The 17,292-nt window shown below is 41.3% G+C and overlaps 2 protein-coding genes across 5 annotated transcripts in view; one reads left to right on the forward strand and one right to left on the reverse strand.

The window, feature by feature from the left end:
- LOC143041536 (uncharacterized) overlaps positions 1–17,292 on the reverse strand; it is a 127,189-nt gene that overhangs the window by 41,193 nt on the left and 68,704 nt on the right. For all 4 annotated transcript variants that reach the window (XM_076213524.1, XM_076213526.1, XM_076213525.1 and 1 more), the window contains 3 exons: positions 13,882–14,010; positions 13,643–13,741; positions 8,752–8,919 (listed from right to left, as the gene is read on the reverse strand). In XM_076213524.1, coding sequence (XP_076069639.1) covers positions 8,752–8,919; positions 13,643–13,741; positions 13,882–14,010 — 396 coding nt within the window. The remainder of the gene's footprint in view (positions 1–8,751; positions 8,920–13,642; positions 13,742–13,881; positions 14,011–17,292) is intronic.
- LOC143041537 (uncharacterized) lies at positions 6,188–7,279 on the forward strand. The gene has a single exon (XM_076213529.1). The coding sequence runs from the start codon at positions 6,221–6,223 to the stop codon at positions 7,262–7,264; it is 1,044 nt and encodes a 347-aa protein (XP_076069644.1). The 5' UTR covers positions 6,188–6,220; the 3' UTR covers positions 7,265–7,279.

The raw sequence follows: 17,292 nt of genomic DNA on the forward strand, positions 1-17,292 counted from the left end.
CTCTTTCTCTTCTTTGTTCCAAAGTTGGCAGATTTAGTTTATCCAACCTTTGTTCATATGTCAAATTAGAGTGTGTTGGTGCCATCTTTGCCATTGCTCTTAGAATTCTTTCTAGTTTCATTATGTTTGTTTTAGTACTAGGTGTCCATAGTGTCGCAGTATATTCCAATTTTGGTCTTATCAGTGTAACTAATATTTTCTTTACCATTTCTTCATCCATGTAGTCAAAGGGTATTTCCATTGATCTTAATAAATTAAAAGTTTCTCCAAATAATTTGTTGACATGTTTGTCTGGTGTCATGTCATTAGAGATAGTTACTCCTAGGTCCCTTTCCATGTTGACTTTTTTAACTTCCTTTGTACCAATTTTATATTAACCCGATATTCTATTTTTGCTTTTTCCAAATTCCATTATACTACATTTCTTAATGTCAACGTTCACTTCACACTTCTGACTCCATTCCCAGAATTTGTCCAGGTCTTCTTGAACTGATTTGCAGTCTTTCTCTGTACTTGCTCTCTTTAGTAGTTTTGCATCATCTGCAAAGAAGTTCATATAATATTCCAGACCTTCATCCATGTCATTTATATAAATGGCAAACATTAACAGAGCCAGTACAGAGCCTTGTGGGACTCCATTTATATATAAATGGCATACATTAACGGAGCCAGTGCAGAGCTTTATGGGACTCCACTTGTCATATCTTCCCAATTTGAGTTCTTGTCTCTTAAGTATCACCCTCATTTTTCTCACATTCAAGAAATCTTTCATCCATTCCAATAACTTTCCTTGTATTCCACCTATTATTTCAATTTTTCTTAGTAGCTTTTTATGTGGTACTTTGTCAAAAGCCTTTTGTAAGTCCAAGAAAGCACAATCTGTCCATCCTTCTCTTTCTTGTATTATTTCTATTAGTTTTGAGTAAAACCATATTACGTTTGTGGTACACGATCTTCCATTTCTAAAACTAAATTGTTTAGGATTTAGTATTTTGTTCTCTTCCAAGTGTTTAATTCATTTATTCCTAATAACTCTTTGGCATATTTTTGCTACTGTACTTGTATGGGATACCGGTCTATAGCTTGTTGGATTTTCTTTGGCTCCTTTGTATATTGGTACAATATTTGCATTTTTCCAATCTTGTGGTGCTTTTCCTTCTTTGAGTGAGAAGTCAATTATCTTGTGTATTTTGTCCATTAGTTCAATAGACTCTTTCAATATCCAAGTTGCAATTCCATCCAGCACGTGTGACTTTCTGACATCAAGGTTTTTTATTTGGTCCCTTATTTCTTTCTGTGTTACTGTTATTTCTTTCATTTCAGGGGACCTTTCTCGCTGTCCTTCCTCCCAAATTTATGGGCTTTCAATTGTAAATACAGACCTAAGCTGCCTCATCATAACTTCAGCTATTTCTACATCATCTATATATTCTTTATTTCCTTCGAGCAGTTTCACTATTTCATATTTGTCTTTTAGTTTATCATTTACATATCTGTAAAATAGTTTAGGTTGGTCTTTGCATTTATCTATTATATTTTTTTCATAGTTTCTTTTTGTATATTTACATATTCGTTTCTCAGTTTGACATATGTAAACATTTAGTCATTTTTTGTCTTTTTTCCATCATTTGGCTTTGTCTCTTCTATCTTTAGCCTAACTATACTTTTTGTTATACCAACATTTTATGTAAACCCTTTTTTGTTTCTTCTTTGGTACATATTTATCTGTTCCCTCCGTGTATTTTTCTTTTATTATGTTCCATTTCTCTTCCATCTTTGTTTCTTCATTTGAATTTTTTTTCCCAGTTAGCATTTTGTAATTTTTTTCTAAGATTTACAAAGTCTGTTTTGTTGTACATTAATCTTCCTTCTCTATGTTTCTCATTTCTTCTCACAATATTTTGTTCATTTAGTTCGAACTCTATTAGTATGTGGTCACTTTTCCCAATTGGTGTCTTGTAATTCATTTTGTCCATGATTTCAGGCTCAGATGTGAATATTAAGTCTAGCCTTGACAGTTCTTCATTGTTTCTATATCTGATATTTTCCTTGACCCATTGAGTCAATGTATAACACAACGTAACATTTTTCTTCAAAAGTTTTTGTTATTGTTATTGTTTTGTTATTGTTTATTAATCCATTTTTCCTGCCGATTTCAAATATGCAATTATTTTTTCTGTATCATCGACCATTATAGAAATACATATAATTTCAATGTTACCATGTATATTTTGGAATTATTATGTGGTCTGCTACTAAATGTTTATCTAATTTTCTCTTTCAGATCAATGACTGAACTATTTACCTGTTAAGATGGCTACTAGAGGATGTGAAAATTCTCCTGATACAAGTACTACATAAGATCGTGAGAGGTGCTAAAGTGTGGATAGTGTACAGACTCTATTTCGGAATGCCCATGGGTGACCAGGACAAGCCATGGGCACCTCATGTGATATGTGGAAGCTGCGGATCTACTCTAGAAGGATGGCTGAGAGGTACAGGAAGGGCAATGCCTTTTGCCATTCCTAGAATATGGAGAGAGCCGAAGAACCATCACGACGACTGCTACTTTTGTATGATTGATGTGACGAAGTACAGAAAAGTGAAAGGAAGACAAGCTCTGCAGTATCCAGACATACCATCATCTAGAGCACCTGTCCCACATGATGATAGCTTACCAGTACCACAACCACCAGAAAATGCAAGTTTATTTTTATCATACTCTCTTTACTTTTAATTAACTTCAATATTAAGTACTTAATATACATTCACTTTCCTAAAGATATATGGAATACTAATGCTATTCGTCTTTGTTGAAGTTGCTATATTTAGTTATTTGCTTCTTTCCAGATGGAAGATGCAATGGAAATTTCATCTGAAGGGTCAGCAGGTAGCAGCAGCCATGAAATGGGAGACGAAGATTTCGCACCAAGAACGACTTCGGAGCCTCACTTTCCAAGTCAGAGTGAGCTAGATGACTTAATCAGAGACTTAGGTCTTACTAAGTCAGGAGCTGAGCTTCTTACATCAAGGATGAAAGAATGGAATCTACTAGGAGAAGACTGCAGGACATCTGTGTACCGGAAACGACATGAAGAATTTAAAATTTACTATGACTTTAGTGATATGTGTTATTGTAAGGATGTTACTGGTTTGTTTACAGCCCTTGGACTCGAACATGATCCTGCAGAATGGCGACTGTTCATAGATAGCTCAACACGAAGTCTCAAAGCAGTATTGCTCCACAATGGAAATAAAAACCCATCTTTGCCTCTTGCACACTCAGTACAGAAGAAAGAAAACTATCATAATGTCAAACAGCTTCTTGAAAAAATAAATTATGCTGAATTCAAATGGGATGTTTGTGGTGATTTCAAGATGCTAGCCTTTTTGCTTGGCTTACAAGGGGGATACACAAAGTATTCCTGTTTTCTTTGTTTATGGGACAGCAGGGCTGATGATGATCATTATAATAAAGTTCATTGGCCCCCAAGAGTTGAACTGCAGCCAGGAATGTTAAATGTTCTCAGACAGCCTCTAGTAGATTCGAAAAAAGTTTTATTACCCCCACTTCATATCAAGCTAGGGTTAATTAAACAGTTTGTGAAGGCTTTGGATTTTGGAGGCGAAACTTTCCAAGAAATTTGTCTCATGTTTCCCAAGCTATCTGAGGCTAAGCTCAAGGGTGGTATATTTGTTGGACCCCAGGTAAACAAAATGTTGAAGTCGGAGAAACTGGAAAGAGCGATGACGAAAGTTGAAAGAGAAGCTTGGTGTTCATTTCGTGATGTAGTTTGTGGATTCCTAGGAAATCACAAGGACCCTAATTATAAACAAATAGTGGCAAAGCTTATTGAGAACTTCAGGAAACTTGGTTGTCGTATGTCTTTGAAGATACATTTCTTGCATTCTCACCTAGATTTCTTCCCCGAAAACTTGGGGGCTGTCAGTGAGGAGCATGGCGAGAGATTTCATCAGGATATCGCAACTATGGAAAGAAGATATCAAGGACGATGGAATACTGCTATGATGGGAGATTACATATGGTCACTAGTCAGAAAAGACAAAAGCATGCATTCTAGAAAATCTCGATCGTCAAAGCACTTCTAATCATGAGAAGAGTCATCAAAACACTTGCAGTGCAAAGTTGTGTTGTTTATTTTGTTCTTACTAATATTGTAGCTCTTACACTTCATATTATGAAAAAAATACTAGATGTTGTATAATTATCCTTAGAATGCTAAAGTAGATTGAATCAATTAACTACTGTAGAGAAAGGTTGCGTATATAACAAAAAATATAAAATCAAGAATAAATAAAGAAATATCGATGTTACGTCAAAACTAATGTGATATTTGGATTCAGTGACACGAAATACATACATAAACCTGAAAAAATACAAATAAACAAAACATGTGTTACATTGTGTAATCAATGGTCATATCAAGTAGAGTGTTGCCCCAGAGTTCCTCTCCACCTTTTACTGTCATTCTTTCCAATTTATTTCCTTTGGATTAAAGTCACCCATAATTACCATGTTTCCTCCTATCAGTAACTCAATGCATTTTTTGTGTTCCAGTAATTTGGAATGATCACTATCAGACCAAGCCTGTGTTTTTGGGGACACATATACTAATATAAATGTTCTACTTTTCATATTACTATTCACAACTTTAATCATAATCATTTCCATATTATATTTTTCTTCTGTTATCTTTGTCACATTTCAGCCCTGTATATCCATTCTATTCCATGCCCCATACTTGATGATAGAGGACACTTCAATTTTGTTTCCACAATTCCCATTGTCTGGTTTCTCTATGAACAGATAGTTGTTTAATTCATCTATTCCAGAAACCATACCATCCATGTTTGTGTACGCCATTTTTAATTTTTTATTTTCATCTTTTATTTGTTTTATGTTTCCTTTTTTCTGATGTACCATTCAGATTCGGTACTCTCCAAAAAACTTGTTTTTTTTGTTTGTTTTGTTGTCAGTCTCCATTCTTCTCATTTTTTTCATTAGCTTCATTTCTTAGTGTCTTTTCTTTCTCTGTTTCCACATTGCTCATTTCCTTTTTTATCCACACATTTTTGCAATTTTCACTGCTAGCTAGTTTTGTTGTTTTCTATAGTATCTCTTCAGCTATCATTTGAGTCCTTAGTTTGATTTTCAATGGCCTATAGTTTTGAGTATGTGCCCATTCTATGCACCTCATCAATTTCTTTATCTAATTCTTGGCCTTCATCCTGAACTGCTTTCAGAATTTCCTTCACAATTTCTTTCACTTCTTTTTCTCTTTGGTATTTGTATATGTGTTCTTTGATACCATAAACCACAATACATTTTTTTTTATCCATTGCATCTCTCACCCAGTTTTCCATTTCAGTACTTTAATTACTGTTTTGAATTTTCCTCTACCTGCTGTTGTACTGTTTTTTTTAATGTATTTTCTGATTTTCACGTTCCTGTTTCCACTGATTTTCTATTTCAAGGAGATCTGTCTCTGATTGATTCTCCCACTTTTTTTTTTATCTCAACAAATTGTATGTTTCTCTGACTATTTTATTCATATGTTTATCTGGTGACATGTCTTTCATGATGATTATTCCTAGGTCCTTTTCATAATTTACTTTCTTTACTTCTTTTCCTATACTGTCCTGATATTCTATTCTTGTTTTTCCCAAATTCAATTATACTGCACTTCTTGATGTTGAATTCTACCTCCCATCTCTTGCTCCACTCTGAGACTTTGTTCAGATCACTCTGTAATGAGTCACAGTCTATTTCGGAGTTTATTCTCTTTAATAACTTTGCATCATCCGCAAAGCAGTTCATGTAACTTTCAATACCTTCATCCATGTCATTAACATATGAGGAGCCGCGTGCTGTAGGGGCTCAAGTGCCAGTTCCCGCGATTTCAGGTTTTTGCATGTTCTGGGTGCTCCATCTCTTCTAGATCATGGGGCAATAGACTGGGATAGGATTCTCTACCTTATTCCCACTGTATCGAGGGGTTAGAGTTGCATACTGAAACCTGTTTTTTGAGCAGAGGACTTTGTCGGTAGCGGTGCATAGGGGCTCAAGTGCTCGGCCAATGAGCGGTCCATATTCAGGCACACCCACTCGCCCGGCCAATCACGTTCTCCGAGGTACTAGTCACGCTCCCGCCAAGCCACATGTGCTTTCGCGAGTGTTGTGTTATTTTTCACTCTTACCATGGATTTATCGTCTGATAACAGCTCCAGTGCATCAGAACATGAAGAAGAGGCTTCCACTAAGTCACGCAAGCGGCAACGGTGTCCTGATAAGTGGATAAAGAACCAAAATAAGGCGAAATGTAACAGGGGTGAGGCGTACACCAGCCACACCACCAAAAAGAAAGTTGGGGAAAGGAGGGTTGGGAGTCCCTGCTCTTGCCCTGCTAAGTGTTTCACCAAGATAGGGGATGACAACGTGGAAGCAATCTTCAAAGCTTACTGGGATCTAGCAAACCACGATGCCCAGAGTAACTACCTTGCCTTTCGAGTAGTTGAGACACCTGTGAAGCGTCCTAGGAAGAAGCAGGATGGGTCTACCGAGTCCAAGAGACAGTGCACACGCAACTATTCCGTGTTAGTGAGTGGGATGGTTGTGACTGTTTGTAAGACAGCCTTTCTCAACATTCACGGCATCAGTGATAAACGTGTAAGGAACGTTTCAGTGAAGACCAAAGCCTCGCCTACAGGAACTCCTACAGCAGACAAACGGGGAAGTATAGTAAAGTGGAACCAGGTTGCTGATGTAAGAAAAGACCTGGTGCATAACTTTATTAAGGCCTTACCACTGTGTTCTTCGCATTACAGTCGTACAAAGGCCCCCAACCGGAAGTACCTCCCCCCTGGCAGTACTCTCATCTCGCTGTACAAGGCCTACAAGGACGACCTCGAGGAGAAGCAGTTAATTAATTCTGTGGTACATGAACACATGTTTCGTGATATTTTCAACAGTGAGTTTAACATCAGCACTACTCCACCCCAAGCAGACACCTGTAACTTTTGTGATGAGTACGCAATCAAGTTCAAGATGCTGATGGACGAGAAAAACTTCACGGAGAAGGAAATACTCAAGGCTCAGAAGACCGTCCATGACACCCACGCTAAGGTCGCCCAGAGACTTCTCAAGGCCTACGGTGCCGAAAAAACCCCGAAGATTTCGTGTATTGCCATTGAACTTCAGCAGACCCTCCCTACCCCTAGACTTACATCGGGTGCACAGTACTAGAAGAGGAAGCTATGGACATACAACCTGTGGATTCACAATCTCAAGACCAAGCAGGGGTACTTTTTTGTGTGGCACAAGGGACAGGCGAAGAGGGGGTCATCAGAGGTCTGCAGCTGTCTTCAGTATTACCTGTCTCACTTCATGGACGATGGGGTTGAGAAGCTTATTGTTTTCACCGACAACTGTTCCGGCCAGAACAAGAATGTGAACCTTGTCTCCTACTACCTCAGGCTCATCCACTCCAGACTACTAACCAGGATTGAACACCGCTACATGGAACCAGGTCATTCTTACATGCCATGTGACCGTGACTTTGGGCGTTTGGAGTTAAAACTACATGGACATCAGATATACACCCCCAAACACTACATGGACATCATGAAGACAGCGAGTGAGAAGAAGCCATTCATCGTCATTCCCATGGACTCCACCCACTTCTTCGACTTCACCGTCCTGGGAGCGCAAGTTTCAAAGGCCAAGCAGGCTCAGTTCGGGTTCAAGTCTGCTAAGGTCCTCACTGTCTCTAATGAGGAGCGAAGGGGCATCATGGTGATGAAGGGGTTTTGTGAAGAACAGGATGATTTTCTGTGGGTCATGCAGAAAAAGAAGGGGGAGTACGACCCAAGGTTTGACTTAAGCAACGTTGACCTGCCCCTGAAGTACCCCCGTGGTGTTCCTCTCACCAAGGATAAGACATCTGATTTGAAGGATCTTCTGAAGTTTGTTCCTGGTGAATACAGGTCATTCTACAACGACCTCTTCGAGTCCCAGGAAGGAAGGGAGAGTGAGGTAGACGTGCATGAGGGGCCGGACGACCTCCTCGATTACTAATCCCCCCCCCCTTTATTCAAGTTACGTGGGCACAACATCTTCCCTGGAATGGTGAGTGTGACTAATATTGTGTGAATTTCATGTATTTATTGCGATTTGTCTCTGTCTGTAAAAAAAAAAAAAAAAAAAAAAAAAAAAAAAAAAAAAAAAAAAAAAAAAAAAAAAAAAAAAAAAAATACGTGTAAATAATGTCCGTAATATGTACCCATACTTTAACGCTTAATTACTCAGAATTCCTAATTTGGCGCTTGAGCCCCTACAGCACGTGGCTCCTCATATATAGCAACCATTATCGGAGCTAATACTGACCCCCTGTGGGATGCCACTATTCATTTCTTCCCATTTTGAATATTTGTCCCTGAGAACTACTCTCATTTTTCTTCCGTATAGGAAATCCTACATCCAATTCAATAGTTTTCCACATGTGCCTCCTATTGTTTCTAGTTATTATAGCAATTTTCTGTGTGGTACCTTATCAAATGTGTGTGTGTCTGTGGAGTTTTTCCGATTCAATATGCAATAAATTATACAACCATGGCCATTTTAAAGGTTTGACAAGAGGGGGAGAAATATATATATATATATATATATAAAAAAAAAAAAAAAAAAAAAAAAAAAAATGAAATAAATAAACAAAATAAATTAAATCAACTGACCTGCAACTTTTTGAACTGAGAAACTTGTTCTCTCAGTTCAACTATGGTCTGTTTCAGCTGCTCATTGTCCTGCTCAACTACTAGCTGCCTTTCCTCAGAAATCTTGTGCTTCTTTTCTGCATCCGTTATTTGCAAACTTACTTTCCCCAATTCATCCTTGGAACTTGTCTGTTTATATATACATGCATGAATGTTTTGTCTTGTAAGCATTCGCCCTTTGTTCAAAATAAGCAAAAGTCAAATATTTCTGCACTCTGTACAAGTATAGCAAACAAATTCTAAATACTTAGGTCAAACATTTCTAATAGCAAAAAGCAACAAGCTTTATAACTTAATATTGTGCTAATGACTGAATAGTAATGTGTAAGCAATAGTTTGAGGATTTCTTTGGGGTGCCCCTGTGGACCAGTCACACATCATTTGTCTACAGTAACAGTAATTATTCATAGTGAAATGATGATACATTTGCATTACTGCTATCCTTTTATGCTGTTCCAATGAACCTGTCTTTAACCACTTCTATAACAACCTCTTCCTGATCCCTCTGTGGTGAGTGGGTGTCGGGGGAAAAAAGAGAAGACAGTAAGAAATCCTTTCGGGCTGTGTCAAAATATCATTCACACATAACCACTCCCTACCCACCCTGTATCTTTCCTTTCTTGCATCACAGTATCATCTATACACAGCCATTCTCCACTTACCACCATTTCTTGCCTTCTCCCTTCCTTGTTCAACAAACATTACCCTCTTGCTCAAAGCCCCTTCCACCCCATCCATCCATCTCATCTTTGGTTGTCACCTTAAGTTCACTCCATCCACCTCTTCTTTCCACACCTTTTTTTATTATTCTTTCTTCACTCACTCTCTTTCCATGTGTTCAAATCATCTAAATAATCTTTCATCAGCCTATCTGCCATCTCCTTTTCCACCCCTGCTCTTCTCCTCACCTCCTCATTTCTCACCCTATACAACCTTGTAACCCCTAGCATACTTCTCATTTTATCTCATACACCAAGAGCTTTTTCCCCCTTACAAGGGAGGTAGCCAAAGTCAAAAGGTATTAATCCAATCCCACCCATTTCATCCCCACATACAACACTCCCATTCACCACCCCTCCCTCCCTTTTTTCTTGGCTCCTTCTGGATGATGGATAAGAAGCAATGCAGCAAGACAGAGGACATCCACAGCAAGGCTGCTTTATTTAATAGGTGAACCCAGTTCTCCATCCTGTCATGCAGAAAAAGAGAAGACTGGGAGAAACCCCTTTGGGCTGCTTCAAAATACCATTCACATATACTCCCTAACCACCCCACCCACCACCCACAGCATCATCCATACACAACCATTCTCCACTCACCCATCTTGGCTTTTCCCTTCCTTCCTCAACAGACATCCCCCTCTTTCCCAACACCCCTATGGGAAAGAGGGGGATGTCTGTTGAGTAAGGCAGGGAAAAGACATTTCATATCAGACATTTAAATTTTCCTCTCTGCCTCTCTTGAATTCCAAGTCTCAGCCCCATACAGTGCTGTCAACCCAATCATTCCATCCACTTCCAGATGCCTATTTCTCAAGAAACTCTTTCATCCCCCAAGATATTTACTTCTCAGTCTACAGTTTACCTCTACCCCTCCCTTTCTTGCCACACACAACCACAAATATCTAAAGACATCCATTTTCTCTAACCTCTCTCCTTTAAGACTTACTTCCAACTTGCTGCCATCCTCTCCCTTGTACATCTCATCACCTTACCCACATATATCTTTAATTTTCTCCTCTCACATACCCACCTAAACTCCATCACTAACTCCTTTAATTCCTCCTCTGACCCTGCCAAGTATAGTGTCATCAGCTAACAACAACTGGCTCGCCTTCTACTTTTCTCCATTTTCTTTACCCATTTCATTTTTTTACGAGAGTAGTAGAGCATGTGTCAGGATAAGAAATGGAGAGAGTGAGTGGTTTCAGGTAAAGGTGGGACTTCGTCAGGGATGTGTCCCTGGCTGTTCAATTTATACATGGATGGGGTGGTGCAAGAGGTAAATGCATGGGTAATGGGTCAGGGATTGGAGATGGTTAAAGAAAATGGAGAGAAGTGGGAGATAAGCCAGCTGTTGTTTGCAGATGACACTGTGCTTGTGGCAGGATCTGAGGAGGGATTGAGGAAGTTAGTGACAGAGTTTGGGAAAGTGTGTGAAAGAAGGAAGTTGAAGATAAATGTGGGTTAAAGTAAGGTGATGAGATGTACAAGGGGAGAAAGTGGCAGCAGACTGGAAGTGAGTATTAAGGGAGACTGGAGGAAGTGGATAGTTTTAGATACTTGGGTGCAAACATGGCAGGAAAGGGAGGAGTGTAATGAGAAATAATCTGGGAATGGATGCTGAGAGGAAGTTATATGAAGGAGTGGTTGTGCCAACAGCACTGTATAGGGCAGAAACATGGAATATAAGAGAGGAAGAGAGAAGGAGTTTGAATGTGTTTGAGATGATATATCTGAGAAGTATGATAGGGGTTACTAGGCTAGATAGAGTGAAAAATGAGGAGGTGAGGAGGAGAACAGGGGTGGAAAGGGAGCTGGGAGATAGGGTTGATGAAAGAGTATTGGGATGGTTTGGAGACATGGAAAGAATGAGTGAAGAAAGATTAGTAAAAGAAGTGTGGAAGGCAGAGGTGGAAGGAGTGAATATGAGGGGGCGTCCTAGGATGAGATGGATGGATGGAGTGAAAGGGGCTTTACAAAAGAGAGGAATGTCTGTGGAGTAAGGATGGGAGAGGACAGAAGATAGGGGTGAATGGAGAAGGGTTGAGTATGGATGATGCTGTGATGCATGAGGGGGAGTGGGTGGGGGATGGGAGGGTGAGGAAGTATGTATGAGAAAAATTTGACGCAGCCCGAAAGAATTTTTCCTCGTTTTCTCTTTTTCTGCATGAGGGGAGAGGGGGGGTTGCCAAATTTATGAAGTGGCCTTGCTGTGGATGAGCTGTGTCTTGTGACATTGCTTCTGACCCAGGGCAGTGGACAGGATGCAGGGATGACCTGTCATCCAGGAGGTGCCAAGATAAGAGAGAGGGAGGAGGGTGGAGGGGAGTGGAATATATAGGAAATGGAATGGGTGGGAGTGGTTTCTATGCCTTTTTCTTTTTGGCTACCCTCCATGTATGGGGGAAAGAGCATTTGGTACATGTATGTATGTAAAGACATTGACAGACTGGAAAAAGTACAACGGCGAGACACAAAACTGATTCCAAATATCAAAAATAAATCATACAAAAATCGACTAAAACACATGAATCTGTTTTCCCTAAAAAAGCGTAGACTCAGAGGTGACTTGATACAGGTCTTTAAGATTTTAAAGGGAATTGACAACATCAAAAGTGACCAAATTTTCACATTGAATGAGAATCAGACAAGAAACAATGGTCTCAAACTGTCCGGAAATAGATTCAATTTGGAAGTAGGTAGAAACAACTTTGCCAACCGTGTAGTTAATGAATGGAATAAACTTCCTGCACAGGTAGTACAATGTAGTTCAGTTCGAAGCTTTAAGAATCATTTAGATAAATACCTAAGTAAGATGCTGTAATGATTACAATTTATCTTATATTATTTGTTTTTGTTTTGTTGTCATTTGTCTGTCTGATTTTCATTTATTATTAGTTATATGTCAATTTATTATTATTTACTATTTACCTGTTTGTTTATTATTTAACTATACCTATGCATTTATTTATGTATTTTATTTGTTATTTACATTATTATAGTTTTTATTTATTGTTTTATTATTAATATGATTTTCTTTTTCGCATCCGACCTAGATATGGATCAAAAGGTCTCCTGTCGGCATGCTCCGCCTTTGTAATCCTTTGTATGTCTCCTGTCCCCTGCCCATTACCCTTGCATTCATCTTCAATACCACATCTATATACATACTGAACAGCCATGGTAACATGACATAGCCCTAATGCAGCACCCCAACCTTGACTACAAAACATTGGCTATCTTCATTTCCAATTCTAACACAGCCTCTTAATACTACTCCCATAAAAGTTGACTGCCCTTAACAGCATTTTTCATACCTAATATATCCACAATACCTCCCAAAGTGGCTTCCTATTTACCATGTCATAACCTTTTTTAAAATCCATAAGGCCCCAAAAATACATCCCTACATTTTGTCAAAGCCTCCTCACAATTCTACTTTACCACAAAAATCTGACCCACACATCCCCTACCTTTCCTAAACCAGCACTACTCCTCCCTAATTACTTCCTCTGTTCCTCTCCCAATCCTCTCAATTTAAACTCTTACATAAGCTTTCCTAACTACATTCACCACACTGATTCCTCTAAAACCATTACAATCACACTGTCCCTTTTTCCTTTGTAAAAGCAATTCTTCCAGTCCTCAGGTTCTCCCCATCCTGAGACACATTAAAAAAACCTCGCTTGCCAATCCACATAACTATAACTCCCTTCTTCAGACATTTCCCATGACACCCATCCAACTCTGGTGTTTAGAAGTGGTTAGTGATACCTATGCTAGAGGAGATGAGCTATCAGATGGAGTAATAGCAAGGTACAGGGTGTTAGATAGGCACTATAGTGGAGAGATGTTTGAAATCTGTCAGGAAAGTGAGCCAATAGGAAACACATTTTTTAAGAGAGATAAGCATAATTATACATGGAACAGAATAGTGGAGGTGAGGGTGGATGTGAGGTCATTAATGGACAATGTTTTAGAAGGAAGTGAAAAAGAGTGTGGGGACAAGTCAGGTAGAGAGGAGTATAGAGTGCAGATGGACTTAAAATATCAGCATAAACTTAAGATCTCCTGATGACCAACCCTGTCTCTAGTTAATCACAATCATAAAATATACAACAAATACTTGCCAATTCAACAACAGTAAAAGACAATCTGTCTTCCAGGTCTGCAATTGTCTTCCTACTTGTATCCAACTCTTTTGATAGTTGCACTATCTCTCTATTTGCCTATGAAAATGAAACATTCATTAAGTATTATCAAGTGATAGTCTGTTGATGACCAATTTTACAATCTTCTACATAAGGTAATAAGAACAATTTTTGCAAACTGACAAGGTCATTACGGCTTATCCCAATGAAATACATACGTCAGCATATTTTTGGGCAAGACAAGTCTTCTCACTCTGGTCATTTGCAGCACTTTTAGTCCAGAATTCCAGGTCCTTTTTAGCACCTTCATAATCCATTTTAACATCAGAAAGTTCTTCAGACAGCCTCTGAAAAAAAGAAAGAAAAAATTATTTCAGTCTTACATTCAAGTACAATAATTTCTGGAAAGACCAATGATGGATATCACATGTGGTGGTCCTGAAAGATGGTTAGTGAAGTTGCCCATTTTCAAAACCTGTCACTTCCCTCATCTCCCTCAAGAGGTGTCCCTGAGGGCTGACACTCAGTATCTAGATTGAGCCCAAGATCTATCTCTATCAACATCAGCTATATTTCCTACACATTTTTACATGTGGAGGACATCTGGCAACTGCTTTCCACTCTTTATACTCTGCCTTCCTTACTTTTTTTTTTTTTTTTTTTAAGGGGTGTGCCAATTAATCAACATTGGCAAGAATTGGCACTTTTTTGGTGAATCGACATCGGTGAGAACCGGATTTTTTTTTTTAGAACAGGATTCAGTATCAGCATTGAAAATATTTTGCCGATGCTGATGCCATTTCCCACATTCCTGGGGTCAAACAGATAGTAATGGAACCAGCACACCCTAGTCCCAATAATCTTTCATCACCCCTATCTGCCATCTCCTTTTTCATTCTCGTTCTCCTCATTTCTCACTCTATCCAACCAAGTAACTCCAAGCATATTTCTCAGGCATTTCATATCAAACACATCTAAACTTTTCCTCTTTGCCTCTCTTACATTCCAAGACTCTACCCCCATACAATCACCCCTTCATACAATCTCCTCTTTGTATCCATTTCCAGTTGCCTATTTCTCATAACATTTTTTAATCCCCCAAGGCATTTACTTGCTTTTCTCAATCTACAACTTACCTCCACCTCTATTCCTCCCTTCCTGCCACATACATATACCAAAGGCTTCCCCCCCCCCCTATAAGAGAGGTAGCCAAAAAACAAAGGCATAAAAATCACTCCCACCCTTTCCATCCCTAACATACTCCACTCTCTTCCCTCCATCTTATCTTGGTACCTCCTGGATGATGGCTCATCCCTGCATCTCTCCCAATGCCCTGGGTCAGAAGCAGTGTTGCAAGACACAGCACATCTACAGCAAGGCAGCTTCATTAAATCAGCGACCTCCCCTCTCCGTTCCCTCATGCAGAAAAGGAGAAGACGGGGAGAAATCCCTTTGGGCTGCATCAATTTATTTCTCATACATACTCCCTCACCCATCCCCCACCCACTCAACCTCATGCATCACAGCATCATCCATGCAAACCATTCTCCATCCACCCCTATCTTCTGTCCTCTCCCATCCTTCCTCATCAGACATTCCCCTCTTTCCCAATGCCCCCTTTACCCCATCCATCCATTTCATCCTAGATCGACCCCTCATATTCAATCCTTCCACCTCTGTTTTCCACACCTCTTTTACTAGTCTTTCTTCACCTTTACCTCGAACCACTCACTCTCTCCAGGATTAGAAATGGAGAGAGCGAGTGGTTCGAGGTAAAGGTGGGACTTCGTCAAGGATGCGTTATGTCGCACTGGCTGTTCAACTTATACATGGATGGTTAAAGAAAATGGAGAAAAGTGGGAGGTGAGACAGCTGTTGTTTGCAGACAACACTGCGCTTGTGGCAGGATCGGCGGAGGGATTGAGGAAGTTGGTGACAGAGTTTGGGAGAGTATTGATAGAAGAAAGCTAAAGATAAATTATGTAGGTAAAAGCAAGGTGATTGTGGTGTAGTGTTATCCTGGGCCCTGGCGCTCGACACGACGAGCAGGGCACCATAGGTTTACAAGGACTCTTTGGGCACAAGGCCCCCATTGATAGATATGTAGGACGTGGCATAGATTTCCCTCTGCGCAGGGAATACGACGTACACCTAAGTCAGTCTAGAACTGTCCGTCCTACGGTGAGCATGTGGCTCTCCTATTGTGACTCACCTCTGTACGCATAACCCACTTATTAATAAAGACTCCAAATGTCCCCCCGCGTTTCTGTTGCACACGAAGATGGCGCAGTGAGGATTGCTTGCAATTGCTTGCAATGTGCAACAATGAAACATGGGATGATACGTGAATCGGTGGCGCGTACTGACGGAACTAGACCATAGGCGACAGTGAACACGCTGGACCGTGAGTGCAGTGCCGATACAGTGAGCATGCACGGGACCATGCAAAATCGTGTGATAATGATAGTGGCGTGCCTTCGTACACATAGTGGGGCGAACAAAGAGGTCTTCGTCCCACTGCTCCACCCTGCACGGGCCCCAGGCCAAAGCAGGCCACGCGAACAAGGAAGCCTTTGTCCTGCTTCGCCGTGCTCGCCGCGAGTGCCACTCGCCCAGCTGACTCGCACAGGCCACACCCACCCAGCTTAGGAACCGCTACGTTGCCTCTGCACACCTGTGGTAATTACGTCACCGCATGAGGAGGTGACACCACTGCCACCCACCGGAGGCGTTGAAGGGGACCGTCTCGGACGCCCAGTAGGACCTGCACGCATGCATCGTGTCACTATGCAAGGGGTCCCCTGCCAGACGCACGCACTCTCCGCCCCTTCTCCCTGGAGGACTGGCACCTGCCGTCCTAATGCCTTCCGGGCCATCACCCTCCACCACCTGTCAGCGCCCGCAATGCGCTGCCCTTCTCAGGTGTGTAAATCACAGGGATAGGCCCACGCGGTCGACGTACCTCACGTGACCCCCTCCCCCCCAACAGGACACTTCTGGGTGACCGCCCTCCGTCACCTGCCAGTGCCCGTGCCGTATCGCCTGACAACGCAGGTGCGGAATCGCAGGGATTGGCACTCGGCACCTAGGCATGTTGGAGATATCAAGAGCTCTGCAGCCGCCGCTCTCAACGCAGACGATGCGGTCGACGTATCTCACGCGACCCCCTCCCCCCCAACAGGACACTTCTGGGTGACCGCCCCCCGTCACCTGTCAGTGCCCGTGCCGTAATGCCTGACAACACAGGTGCGGAATCACAGGGATAGGCACTCGGCACCTAGGCACGTTGGAGATATCCGGAGCCAGCCTACGGACGCCGCTCTTGGCGCCGACGACGCGCTCGACGTATCTCACGTGAACCCCCGCAACGCACGCTTCCGGACCCTGTTCTGGCGATGACATACGCAAACAGGTGCGCCGAGCTGACATTGCCCATGGACAGCTCCCGGCCGCCACTCGCGACATCTTCCTACGGTACTTTAGTGACGTGCTGGTCTCTAAGGACGACCCCAGCATCGCCTGCCCTAGGAAAGACCATGGTCCCCCCCCCCTTCGTGAGAACCCACCTGCAAGCCGACGCGACGCCCCACGCCGCCCGCACGCCCAGGCAGATACCGCTCGCATTTCAG

Source organism: Oratosquilla oratoria, chromosome 31, assembly GCF_046742065.1.
Source record: "Oratosquilla oratoria isolate Oo_2021 chromosome 31, ASM4674206v1, whole genome shotgun sequence".
In the NCBI taxonomy this organism is placed as follows: Eukaryota; Metazoa; Arthropoda; class Malacostraca; order Stomatopoda; family Squillidae; genus Oratosquilla; species Oratosquilla oratoria.